We start from the raw sequence: 14,559 nt of genomic DNA on the forward strand, positions 1-14,559 counted from the left end.
AACAAAGTGGAACACCCCGTGGGACAATATGCAGCTGAATACAACACACTCAATTTCAGTAGCTGCTTCACAACTCAAGCCATCTGGATCGGAACCTCCTTTACCAGCTTCTCTGAATTGTGCAGATGGGAGTCATGCTTGCAACACAGCCTCCACTCTCATAATCATCCTGGCCTCAGTCTGAGGTAACCCATTGTCGCCATACCCTCCACCCAACAGTTTCCCTTTCCTCCATCCTGTCATCCTTCCCAGTTCATGTCGCCACGTCCCTCTCCCTGCCTCCCACTACCTTCTTCCTCTGCCCACCCAACCTGACACTACCCCCACCACAACCAGTATGCCTATCATAAAATGACATTGGCACTGAGAGTCTAGCCAGCAGGGGCACAGGTGCATGCATACGCTTGTGCATGCGTGTGTGCGTGTGCGCGCGCGTGTGTGTGTGTGTGTGTGTGTGTGTGTGTGTGTGTGTAGCTGTGTGAAGTTATACCTTTCAAATAAAACATTTTAATTTATTATATTTTGTTTTTTAAAACTAGGCAACCCTTGACTCTGTAGCAGGCTTGTACTCTTTCAAAAATGTTTGCAAGGTGAGTGTCGTGTACATTTCAAAATTTTGTGTGATGTCAAAAATCTTCCAAGATTTTTATTTTTTTATCACTAAGCCACATGGATTTGGCACATAGTGTTAGTCATTCATGTCAACAGTTTTATTACTCATTAGAGAATTTTTATTTCAACAGTTTTGTACATTTTTGTGGAACTGGATGAGCTGTGTAAAGTGAATACTTTTATTATTATTATTATTATTATTATTATTATTATTATTTGCTACTTATTATTGATGAAAAGGCTGGTAATTGACACATGAAATAAATATATGTAATGCACATAAATATCGTTTCACTACATTATTAGTGGCCAGTCATTGAAATTGACTCCAATTATCAAGGTTCTTAGGAGTCTCTATGCAGACTGTATTAAGTTGATATGACTTCATAAATGTGGCTGTAGGGAATCCAGATATGAGACTGAAATTTAGCAGAATCATCCGAAGACCATGTAATTTACTCGCACACTGTGTCACCTACAAAATTCTCATTTGCTTAATTCTTATGCGTTGTTGGTTTGAGACACTTATAAAGTCAAATCTAAGAAAAAGAGAGAGGATGCAAACAAGAACTGAGAGATATGTTAAATTTTCGTTCAGTCATCACAAGAGCATCACAAACATATTCAACAAATCCAATGAATCGAAGATGCTACAAGGAAGGCACTATTCACAAAGAAGTCTCTCTCTCTCTCTCTCTCTCTCACACACACACACACACACACACACACACACACACACACACACACACACACGGGTGATGACAAAAAAGAATAAAATGAAAGGAATTGGGGCATATGGTGTGAGGTTAGGATAATCTTTCTGCCTGTGAACCATCTGTAAATAGAAGTGGAAAAGAAAAAGTGGTGTGCTTGTGGAAGGGGGGGAGTGACTGTGTTACGCGGAGTATCCTCTATTGTGTACTGAATGGTGGTCTGCAGAACACAGACTTGGATGCAGATTGATTTATAATTTAATCTCTTTTTCTCTCTCTTATTGCTTTGGAATGGAAACTGTCTTGTCCTCAACTTAGTAACAGTTCAGCCAAACTTGCTGTATTATACATAGTGTGTGGCCAATTACCTGTATACTCCATGAGTTAACTGTCTGAATAAAAAATGCAGTTCCTGCATTATATTTTTGTTGTTTACCCTTGTCTCATAATCTACAGCTAATTATAACATTAAGAAACTCTGACAACTTGTGTCATTTTTCTTTCAAAAATAATCATTCCTTGCTCCCACTTGACACACTTATGCTGGCCTTGTCTTGTAAACTTAGTTTAGTTTTTTCTCAATTTACATTACAGTTATCTGTGAATGTTTTTCACAACAGGCTATGTTGCCTAATCCTTGAACTGCAAATGGTGGTGGTGAAAAAAAAGTTTTGAATTTATCTAATTAATTCCACTAGATGGAAAGGAAAGAATTTTTGAGCCCCACAAGCTAAAATATATCTAGAGTTTCAGTATGATTAGAAATGGACGAATACTAGTAAACCATACCAAAACATCATATAACTGTGTAAAGTATTGTTATGTGGCTCTACCTGTCTACATATCCATGCAGTGATGTTTTATTCTTAGTAGCTACATCCTCCAATTGTTCATTTCTTCTTTTCCACATTTCTTCCCTTTAATTTCACTGTAAAACTGTACTATCAAAGTAGAAAACAATTCCAACAATGTTATGGCAATTATGGTGGTGGTGTGTGGAATTTATTTAAAGTTGGCAGCCAGGTGGCCTTCCTCTCACAGAGCAGTTGTCACTTACTCTAAGGGAGTAAAACTTTATAATTTTGTACTGTGCATATTTATATTGTAACAATTTGCTTTTTCTTTGATTATAGGTAGGAACCACCTTGTTGTTTCCACAAATGAGTACTATGAATATATGTATTATAATGGTTTGTGTTGTTTTTTTAATTGTAGGATGGAGCATCTTGGTATTTGCCCAAATAGATTCAGAAAAACTGTGCGAAAACCACACTCAGTCTGCCAAGCATGTTTATCTGGCATGCAGATTTGATCCAAATCCAGCTCATTTCCATATCTCAAAAACTGCATGTTCTGATTTTTTATTGCACCTTTGTGAAATAAATTTTATTATAGGTTTTTAATTTCTTTTTGTTTCAGAATTTCTATGCTGAAAGATTTGGATCTGAAAACATTGTCATTATAAAAGACTCAAAAGCTGTAGATTTGAGCAGTTTGAACCCAGAAAAAGCTTACATTCAGATAACATATGTGGAGCCTTATTTTGAGTCTTATGAAATGAGATACCGAGTAACATACTTCGACAGAAATTTTAACATCAGTGAGTAGCTAACAAGTTGCACAATATCTGCTCATTTCTGTTTTTGTTCTGATTGGCAACATACTTGCACTGATTTTATGAAATAATCGTATTTTTGCAGCTGGTTGTAAGAAGCAGGATGGCCACTTTATTCCACCATGATTTTGACTTGTATGCCATTCTCAGGTGGTTTCGAAGTGCCCAAGAACATGTCATAAACCAAAGTCAAACTGCAATGTGGCAAAATACATCACATCATGATATTTTATAACTGCACCTAGGATCACCAAGTACAGCATGTGATTCTGTCCTCAGTGATAGTCTTTTACAAATTTAATTTGTTTAGTCCCCCTTAAACATTCCAACAACAACAACAAATTTAATCAATATGTTGTTTTTCTCACCTTCATAACAGTATTTTCGACATTGTGAGTGAAGATATATCACATGCTCCATTTGATGAGCCAATGCATGGTCATGAACTTTGATGGTGTCAAATGTTTTGGTGTATTGTGGTTCACCTTTAGGTTATGGCCATGTTCAAAGCACTATAAAACCACTTGAGAATAGCAGAACATGCCAAAATCGACTACAGAATAAATTGGATATTGTTCCCATTACATTCATATGGCAAAAATGTTGTCGTTTCTTATTTCTGCTTCTCCAATACTTTCAGTACCTCTGATAAGAGGCAAGGATGTATGTTATCATGGCTATTTATAGTGTTCCATTAATGTGAAAAATTCCAGTAAATGTGAATTGTTTCTTTAAACTCTGCAAAATTAATTTGCAAGTGACAGAGAGTAGGGAAAATTAATAAACTGAGACAGAACTGATATCCTTCAGCAGGCAAAATGTTTAGTACTGTTGATAGACGCATATATAGGTGATGATATTACTGTAGCTTTTGGAACCATTAGTTTATTCCTTAGGAAGGAGAGATGGAAGGGTTTGGGAAGATTGAAAAAGGACAGGTCACTCAGATCTCAGGATGTTGCGAAGACTAGGGAAATCTTCATTAACTACTTTGTTTTAACAAACTGATGTACTTAGGAATGACAACAGTGATGAGAAACTGGCAAGCCTGGAATGAGGAACTGATATTTTGCTACTAAAATGTGCTGTCTATATTAAGAGTGAGACAGATGTGTAGGGAAAAAAGTCATTTTCTAAGAGATTTGGACATACATCACAAGTTTTATCAACATAAGTCTCATATGCTATATGGTAAGTGCAATTTAGAGATCATGATCTTAACAACATTGTTGCAGTTAAATTTTCCATCTGTCTTTTGTGCATCTAGGACAGTTTGTGCTAAATATTGACATCCTAACTATGTAAGACTATCCTCATATTTCAGTGCCCTGATAATATTCCCATTTTTGTGTCACACATCAGTTATTTTGTGAAGTTTCTGATTCTTTTAAAAACTTATTGTTCTTTTGTTCACTCAGAATCTCATTTTTTGTTTAATTTTACATAATCTTTAAAATTACTGAGCTTCATTTTTAGTTTTGATTGTCATTATATGTAACTAATGTAGACTTCTTCATTTTATTTGAAGATGTTATACAAAGGTTTACTCAGTTGGGAATAATGAGCTGTATTATAGGAAGAAATTGTAAATTATTTCATTTCTTCTTGTCCTAAGACAAATAGTGTTTTCAGGTCGTGTCACTTCTACAAATGTTTCCCTGTTTCTTCCCCCTTTATGTGAAAGATTTCCAGTGTCTTCTAGACTGGCTACAAGGGAATGATTAACATCCATTGTAATAATCAACCCAAGGCATACAGAATTTTTGTCGTCTTATCATCTGCTGACTATGAGTCTAACTTTGTCAATAAGTATGTGATTCTCATACGCCTTTTCATTCTTGTTGTTCCCATTTCATTCTGCTGTGGTTTACAAATATTGGAAAATGTGAATTACTTCAAATTATAATAATCAGCCACATTGCTGATGAAAGGGACTTCAAGGAGTAGAAATGATTAGGCCGGAACATAAAGTAAATATTGTGAGGGTTACTGTGAAAGTTTTGTAGATGTAATGCTAAGTCCTGCTTTTTCAGTGTGTTCTCTTCACATCTTTTCAAAGTATTTGGCTCAAATTGTATGCTCAAAAAGCATTACAGAAGAATCCATCAGAAATGTTTTACAGGGTGTCATTACTATTTCCACAGGCAAGAGGATTATATCTTTTGTTTTCAGGCAGATAAATGACATGAAACCAGAAGCTGTCTGTGAAATGGATACAAAAGTGTGCCCAAGTGATTAGAGGCCTAATTCAACATGTTAGAGTGTCTATTCCAGCAAACATTGAGGGACCAGAGTGCAACCAACTGCCGATTGTGGTGCAAATTGGGACAAACTGTGCAGATTATCTGGACTCCAAGGTCATACTAAGTGGTTGGGTTAAGTGGGAAACTTGAAGCAGAGACTGCAAGGGTTCTTTGGCAAGCTAGGCTGCAACTTCCTAGACTTGCGCTGTAGTGTTGAGAACTGTAGGGTCCCCCTATCCCCCTAAATGGTCAGATGTGCACTACATATCAGAAGCTGCTACCCAGGTAACAGACTGTGTATGGTGTGCACACAAGGTTGTTTTTTGACAACTCTCCATCCAGTCCACATAATGATAGTTGTTGGAGACCCAGAAGTATTAATATAAGATCCAAAGATATGCCCCCCCCCTCCCCCTACAGTCAGATTGGAAGAATTCACAACAAAGTGCATACTTTGAAACACTCCTAAAATACAGTGAAGCTCACATAATACTATGTGCAGAAAGCAAGTTAAAACTCAAAATTCACAGCAGTGCGATGTTTGGGGAAAGTTTAAGTGTATATCAACAGGCCAGGCTAATGGGAAATGGAGATGGTGTATTTGTCACAGTAGACAAGAAACTCAAATCTAGCAAGATAGGAATTGAAACAGCAGTGCAAGATTGTTTGGACGAGGCACAGTATCAGGGGTGCGCACAAACTTATAATTGGATCCATCTATCGATCAGCAGCCTCAGTCCCTGATGTAAACTTTAGAGAAGACCTCAGTTCATTAATATATAAGTTCCCCAATCATACTTTAATCATCCAACTGTAATGGGTTCTTGTTATGGAAGGTGTGGGGGATCAGTTATCTGCTGCAGGTGGATGGAGGTGCTGATGATGTAGCCAGCCAGTCTGTTGCTAAAACTCTTTACTAACAACTGTATATGAATATAGATCAGTGCGTCTGCAGTAGGTAGGCGTTAGACGTCATACGATGGCGAGTTCGTTGATAGCCAGGGCTAGGCAGGTGAACATAGCAGGACCACCCAGGTGATGAACAAAGAACTGCAAGCTGGAGACTGGCAGCAGTTGTTGCTGGGCTGTTCTAAACTTACAGCTTGACCTGGACTGTGGAGGTAGCAGGCAGGTACTTTCAGCCCTGGGCCCAGTCAGTCAGATGGCAGTCGCTGCTTCACACCTAGAGATGCTAAACATAGCAGTGTTGTAGGTAAGGCAATAGTTGGCGTGGGCTGTACATCACAGTAGGATCCAGCTGCACTGAGTATGACAATCTGGAATCGGGAGTTTAAATATGGCAGCCTGACGCTGACTTTGCAGAAGAGCTGTGTCTCTTTGTCACCTGGAAATCACTGGAACAGAGGCCGAAGACCAGGGTCTGGCATTTGTCATGTGACAGTGAATCATACTGCAGAATCTTCCTGACATCCAAGCTTGTTGGCACCCAGAGAAAGGTCAATGCAGAAGCAGGCTTGTGGGGGCATCGACCTGCAGGCACACCATGATTGTGAACTGATTTTGGTTCTGGGCTGCTTTCCATGCTACTAGAGCTTTGGGCTGCTACACAATGATCAGTTGGGATGATTACAGTTCTATTAGTGGTAAGCATAAAAAGAGATACTGCATAACAGTATTATATGCCTTCTCTGTAAACTACGTAGCACAGGTAGTTGGGAACCCCACTCACGATGAAAATATATTGTATCCAATTGCAATAAATAGACCTGACATCCTTGAGAATGCTCACATTGAAACTGGTATTCAGTAATTGTAGCCACAATGACTAACAAAGGACAAAGAACAACTAAAACAAGCAGAAAGATTTGTATGTTCTGTTAACTAGATAAAAAGGTTGTAGTGTCGTATCTCAGTGAGAAACTTGAAACTTTTAGTTCAGAACACCAGCATTCGAGGAACTATGACTCAAGTTTAAAAGAATAGTTGGCCATGTACTGTATAGTTATGTATGCAGTAAAACAGCTCATGATGAAGAGTACCCTCCATGGTATACAGTCATTGTAAAGAAAATGCTAAAGAGACAGACTACTGAATATTAAGTGAAGAAAGAACATAAAGCTTTAAATAGAGAGATGCTGAATTAAACATTTGGCTGTCAAGAGGGCAGTGCTTGAAGCCTTCAGTGACTGCCATAGCAGAATATTATTGACAGATCTCTCTCAAAATCCGAAGAAATTCTGGCCATATGCAAAGGATTTTAGTAGCACAAAAGTTAGTGTCTATACATTAATGGATGAGATAGAAACTGAAATTGTGGGTGGCAGACCAGAAGCAGAAATGCTGAACTCTGTTTTAAAATGTCACCTTACAAAGGAAAATCAGGATTATTGCCCAGTTTAATTCTTGTAACACTGCAAGGATGAGTGAAATAGATATTGCATTCAGTGGCATTGTGAAACAGCTGGAATTGTTAATATTAAATGAAGCTCCTGGGCCCGATGAAGTCCCTGTCAGATTCTATACCAGATTTGCTACTGACAAGGGGAGGCCACGACGTTTGGAATGCGGATTTACTGCAAACTTCGTACAATCGTAGTACTCCATGAGGACAACAAAATGTGTAAGCCGTAGCGCATTCTTATCAAGTGTTATTGAGAAAATCACAAGATAATTTCGGTTGTTGAATATATATATGTGCATGGCCAATTTAACCGTGAAGCGGCTGCAGCCGGGTGGTGTCGGCACAGTAGCTCAGCATGTTCGGTCAGAGCGTTAGTTACCCTTTATAGTAAAAAAACTGAGCGAACAGATCAACAGATAATCGAACAAACTGAATGGGTGTCATCGGACGTCCGCCCTGAAGAAATTCAATGGACAATATAGAACAAAACTTTTTTTTAAGTGTTTAGCGTTCAAGCGCTGGATCGAGTTCCGTTCATCAGTTTTTATTTTTATTTTCATTTTCAACACAGTCATTTTCTTTATTATTTATATTACAATTGATATAATGGGGAAAATACGTGTAATCGGATGAAATTTTATTAAAGTTACAATGTTATTTGGCAGTCTACTAATTTTTACTATCACAAATAATGTAATAATCATAACTATCGACTAGTAAACAACCAAATGCATAAAGTCATACTGAAAATGTATGCTTGTCCGTGATTTGAGAAATCCCTTATACCTGGAAGGAGCCCGAGACGACTTGTTACCTCCAAGTTTTGACCGGCACAGACAGCTTTCGAAAGATGTACAATTAATCGTCGCTTTCAACATTACGAGTACAAGTTGCAGGATGGTATTTTTCGTAAAAACATGGAAAACATAAAGTTAAACGGCACCGCATACGCAAGGTCTTTTGACGTTTTCTGTGGAAAAACAAACCTTGTTAACATTTTCAAAAACCACTCTTTCAGACAATAGTTCGGAAGGAAACCATGCATAACGCAGTATTTCCTTAAAAATTGGCACTGATAATTGGTTTTTGTCTTTCCCTCTCCTTCCCTCTTTCCTGATGAGGCAACAGTTTGTTGCGAAAGCTTGAATTTTGTGTGTATGTTTGTGTGTCTATCGACGTGCCAGCGCTTTCGTTTGGTAAGTCACATCATCTTTGTTTTATATATATATATATATATATATATATATATATATATATATATATATATATATATATATATATCCCCCAGTGTGCCCCAGAGAGCATCCCAGTGTGCCCCAGAGAGCTAAAACACCAAGAAGAATCGCTTCTCGGCTTTGGGCAAGATCAATGTGTAGTAGTATATAATACATAAGAAAATACGTCACACTTCCTGCAGATAATTAGAAGCTGGCTGGGCGCAGCAGGAAGTTCGCTGGCCGTGGCAGGAAGTAGCGCCCTGATAAACCGCAATGGCGGCCGGAAACATCTTTTTCAGCGGAGCATGCTAAGTTAAAACTATAGCGCGCTCCTGCGAGCCCTAGCGGCGGCCGAGCGAAACTCGTTCAAGGTCACCCGCCTTAGACAGCTACAGCAGCTAAGTCAACACAGCCAAGATAAGATAACCAAGATAACCAAGAATTGCCACTAACTACCTCTGTCGTAGTACAGGAAAATTGAATCTTGCAACCAACAAAGGTAATAGGTCCTTGAAGTAGCTCCTGTTGTCCAGTTTCATTCGGTGTAATTGAAAATGTATCTACTGTCTTGTAAACTGGCATTCTGCTCCTTCTTCTATACATTCTCCTCCTGTACGGCATGGCTGTGTGTATCGTGCGGCTGCCTCGAGTCGAATGAGCCTGCAGCAGCCTCAGTAGCGGATGCTGTTACTGATAAGAACTGGGCGCGGCAGTATAAATAACAGAAATAATAAGACAGTGCCCCAGAGAGCATCCCAGAGTGCCCCAGTGAGCTAAAACACCAAGAAGAATCGCTTCTCGGCTTTTGGCAAGATCAATGTGTAGAAGTAGATATGAAATAACAAAACCCACCCACCTCCCCAGGAGTCGGAACTCCTGCAGAAATAGAGAAACATATAATTATAATCATTAATAATCAATAAGAACGCTGCATGGCTGTGTAAAACATGCAGTTGCCTCATCTTAAATTAAATGCAGCAGCCTCGTAATATAAAGCTACTACAAATCGTCGTAACATGCAGTAGCTGCCTGCAAGTACTGATAAGAGCAGCACCATACGTCACACTTCCTGCTGATAACTAGCAGCTGCCTGGGCGCGGCAGGAAGTAGTGCGCCGATAAACCGCAATGGCGGCCGGAAACATCTTTTTCCAGCAGACCGTGCTTAGTTAAAACTATAGCACAGTCCTGCGAGCTCTAGTGGCAACCAGGCGAACCTCGTTCAAGGTCACCCGCCTTATGTAGCTGCTGCGTCTAACTCAACACAGCCATGAACACGTCTCCTGTTTCTTGTATACAATGAAAATGGTTTGTCTGTTAATACAACAGCTGTACCATAATTCCTATCGCCCTTAACTCCAGTAGAAAAGGTACGATAAGCAACAATATCTCTGTCATAATAGGCCTCCAAACCTTCAAGAGGCTTCTCATTACCTCTAACAATAGCAATTGTCAACCAACTATTACCGGTAACAACTTCCGTAGTTGTACAAGAAAAATTAATCTTGGCTCCAACAAATGTAATTGGGCCCGTGAGTAGCTCTTCTTGTGCAACATTATTAGGTGTCATAGTAAAAGTGTCAACAGTCTTGTAGACAGGCATTCTTGATCTTCTTGTATATCTCCTCCTCCTGTACGGCATGGCTGTGTGCTTCGTGCAGCTGCCTCTAGTGAAATGAGCGTGCAGCTGCCTGCATGGCAGATGTACGTCACAGATAAGCTGGGCGCGGCAGGAAGTCGAGCGCTAATAAACCGCAATGGCGGCCCGGAAGCATGTTTTTCCAGCGGAGCGCGTTAGTTAAAACTATAGCGCGCTCCTGCGAGCCCTAGCGGCGGCCGAGCGAAACTCATTCAAGGTCACCCGCCTTATACAGCTGCAGCGGCTAAGTCAACACAGCCATGCCACAGTGAGCACATGCACATGTGTGGTTACGACGGAAAAACCATTTTCTCATTATACACCCACCTAATAATGTTGCACAAGATGAGCTACTCATGGGCCCAATTACATTTGTTGGAGCCAAGATTAATTTTTCTTGTACAACTACGGAAGTTGTTACCGGTAATAGTTGGTTGACAATTGCTATTGTTAGAGGTAATGAGAAGCCTCTTCAAGGTTTGGAGGCCTATTATGACAACAGCTGTACCATAATTCCTATCGCCCTTAACTCCAATAGAAAAGGTACGATAAGCAACAATATCTAAATAATAATGTTGCACAATCAGTACAGCTGTTGTATTAACAGACAAACCAGTTTCATTGTATACAAGAAACAGGAGACGCGTTAATGCAAATGAGAGAATTAATATTTGGGTTAAGATTGATGGTGTACTAACAAAGTACATTAAAGTACAAGGAGATGTTAGTGTATATTATCATGGCTCTCTGGGTCACTGTGGTCTCTGGGTCTTATCTATTATATACTACTACACATTGATCTTGCCAAAAGCCGAGAAGCGATTCTTCTTGGTGTTTTAGCTCACTGGGGCACTCTGGGATGGTCTGTGGGTCACTGTGGAATGTTCTCTGGGGCACTCTGGGATGCTCCCTGGGGCACTGTCTAATGTTCTCTGGGGCACTCTGGGATGCTCCCTGGGGCACTGTCTTATTATTTCTGTTTATATATTCATGTTTATAATTCTTTGTATAATTAAAAATTTAGTCTTTATTCTATTGATCAGTTTAAAGTTGCGAAGCATCCTTATCTATCTCGTGAGATTTTTTTTTTTTAAAAAAAAGACTAGTTCTCGTTTCACTTAAAATTCTTATCTTTAACATCTATTATGTAATTGTTTATTGATTATAATGTATCGATGGGTTGCAGGGGTACTGACCCTTGGGGAGGTGGGTGGGTGTTTATGCATGGCAGTGTGCGAAGCATCTTATATATATATATATATATATATATATATATATATATATATATATATATATATATCGCTGAATTTGTTCAGGGCGGAGTCCGATGACATCCGTTCGCTCAGTTTTTTTATTAGAAAGGGAAGCTAACTCGCTGACCGAACACGATGAGCTACCGTGCCATCACCACTTGGCTGCAGCCGCTTCATGGTTAAAATGGCCACGCACAGATATATATTCGACGACCAAAATTATCTTGCGATTTTCTCAGTAACGCTTGAGAAGTACGCGCTACTGCTTACACATTTTGTTGTCCTCGTGGAGTACTACGAGTGCGCAAAGTTTACAGTAAATCTGCATTTCAAATGTTGTGGCCTCCCCTTGTGAGTTAGCCCCGCTTCTTACCATAATATACTAAAGATCCCATGGGGGGGAAGAGTGGGGGGAGCAAACTGTGCCCATTGTTGGAAGGAAGCACAGGTCATACTCATCTACAAGAAGGGCAGCATATGTGGTCCACAAAACTGCCACTCATTATACTTGACTTTCATCTCTTGTACAATCTATGAACATATACTGAGCTCAAAAACTCGGAGAGATTAAGAGTGCACTTTAGTCAGTAACATAATCATGATGGAAAAAGACTGGAAAATCAGTATCAATTACAAAGAAAGTAGAACCTCCCGCCCCCTTTATTGCTATATTATTGTTTTAAGTGTGACACAGGGCACTGATATGTTTTGCACTTAACGTCTAATTTGATAATTCCATCTACAGTTCAAGTAAAAAAATTGGAACAGATCACTTTCATCTACAAATAATTTGAACAAATCATTCATATCATCAACATAAGTATCTCTTGTCCATTTTTTTGTAATACACATGAATTTCTTATTTTAGGAATAAACTTAAATACTGTACCTATTGTTGGAATTCTGCTGTTTAATTTCTCCAATCCAAATCTAAAAGCAGTTCAGACAAAATATTACATAGCATTAAGAAAATTTTCTGCAAGAAGAACTAAAAATAATTTCTGTTGTTAAAAAAAATGTTCACTGCTATAATCGAACTTTTTATCATTGTGTTATATTATTATTAATTACGTGTTTAATGTTAATAATGCGAAGGATATACTGATAATGGTTAAGTTATGCATCCACGTTTATATCATCTCATAAATCTTGTATTTCATTTTAAAAAATTATTTTTTTTAATAATGAGATGCAGCAAATAGAACAACCTCCTCCATGCAAACCAGCATATATTCGGAAAACTCTGAACAGCAACTCCCACTTTTCTCACATGACTTCCTGAATGCCATGGATCAATGCAGTCAGGTAGATGCAGTATTTATTGACTTCTGAAAGGCATTTGACTCATTACCACACCTGTCCTTACTATCAAAAGTCCAGTCATATGGGATGTCAAGTTAGATTTGTAACTACACTACCGGCCATTAAAATTGCTACACCATGAAGGTGACGTGCTACAGATGCGAAATTTAACTGACAGGAAGAAGATGCTCTGATATCCAAATGATCAGCTTTTCAGAGCATTCACACAAGGTTGGCGCCGGTGGCGACACCTACAACGTGCTGACATGAGGAAAGTTGCCAACCGATTTCTCATACACAAACAGCAGTTGACTGGCGTTGCCTGGTGAAACGTTGATGTGATGCCTCGTGTAAGGAGGAGAAATGCGTACCATCACATTTCTGACTTTGATACAGGTCAGAGTGTAGCCTATTGCGATTGTGGTTTATCATATCGCGACATTGCTGCTCGCGTTGGTCGAGATCCAACTACTGTTAGCAGAAAATGGAATCATTGGGTTCAGGAGGCTAATATGGAATGCCGTGCTGGATCCCAATGGCCTCGTATCACTAGCAGTCGAGATGACAGGCATCTTATCCGCATGGCTGTAACTGATTGTGCAGCCACGTCTCGATCCCTGAGTCAACAGATGGGGATGTTTGCAAGACAACAACCATCTGCATGAACAATTCGACAACATTTGCAGCAGCATGGATTATCAGCCCAGAGACCATGGCTGCGGTTACCCTTGACGCTACATCACAGACAGGAGTGCCTGCGATGGTGTACTTAACGACAAACCTGGGTGCACGAATGACAAAACGTCATTTTTTCGGATGAATCCAGGTTCTGTTTACAGCATCATGATGTTCGCATCCATGTTTGGCGACATCGCGGTGAACGCACATTGGAAGCGAGTATTCGTCATCATCATACTGGCGTATCGCACGGTGTGATGGTATGGGATGCCATTGGTTACACATCTTGGTTACCTCTTGTTCACATTGACGATACTTTGAACAGTGGACGTTACATTTCAGATGTGTTACGACCTGTGGCTCTACCCTTCATTCGATCCCTGCGAAACCCTACATTTCAGCACGATAATGCATGACTGCATGTTGCAGATCTTGCACGGGCCTTTCTGGATACAGAAAATGTTCAACTGCTACCCTGGCCAGCACATTCTCTAGATCTCTCTGAAAACGTCTGGTCAAGGCTTGTCACAATATGCCAGTCACTACTCTTGATGAACTGTGGTATCGTGTTGAAGCTGCATGGGCAGCTGTACCTGTACACGCCATCCAAGCTCTGTTTGACTCAATGCCCAGACGTATCAAGGCCGTTATTACGGCCAGCAGTGGTTGTTGTGGGTACTGATTTCTCAGGATCTGTGCACCCAAATTGCATGAAAATGTAATCACATATCAGTTCTAGTATAATATATTTGTCCAATGAATACCTGTTTATCATCTGCATTTCTTCTTGGTGCAGCAATTTTAATGGCCAGTAGTGTAGGTTGAGGATTTCCGGGTGGGGAGGACACAGCATGTTACATTGGATGGAGACACATCTCCAGGGAAGTGTATTGGGACTCTTGCTGTTCATGTTGTATATTAATGCC

General features: G+C 39.7%; 1 protein-coding gene across 1 annotated transcript in view; it reads left to right on the forward strand.

Annotated features, from left to right (window-relative positions):
- LOC126248488 (dedicator of cytokinesis protein 7) overlaps positions 1-14,559 on the forward strand; it is a 262,928-nt gene that overhangs the window by 228,379 nt on the left and 19,990 nt on the right. Inside the window, exon 35 of the mRNA XM_049949513.1 lies at positions 2,745-2,925. Within this exon, the coding sequence (XP_049805470.1) occupies positions 2,745-2,925 (181 nt within the window). The remainder of the gene's footprint in view (positions 1-2,744; positions 2,926-14,559) is intronic.

This window comes from Schistocerca nitens, chromosome 3, assembly GCF_023898315.1.
Source record: "Schistocerca nitens isolate TAMUIC-IGC-003100 chromosome 3, iqSchNite1.1, whole genome shotgun sequence".
In the NCBI taxonomy this organism is placed as follows: domain Eukaryota; kingdom Metazoa; phylum Arthropoda; class Insecta; order Orthoptera; family Acrididae; genus Schistocerca; species Schistocerca nitens.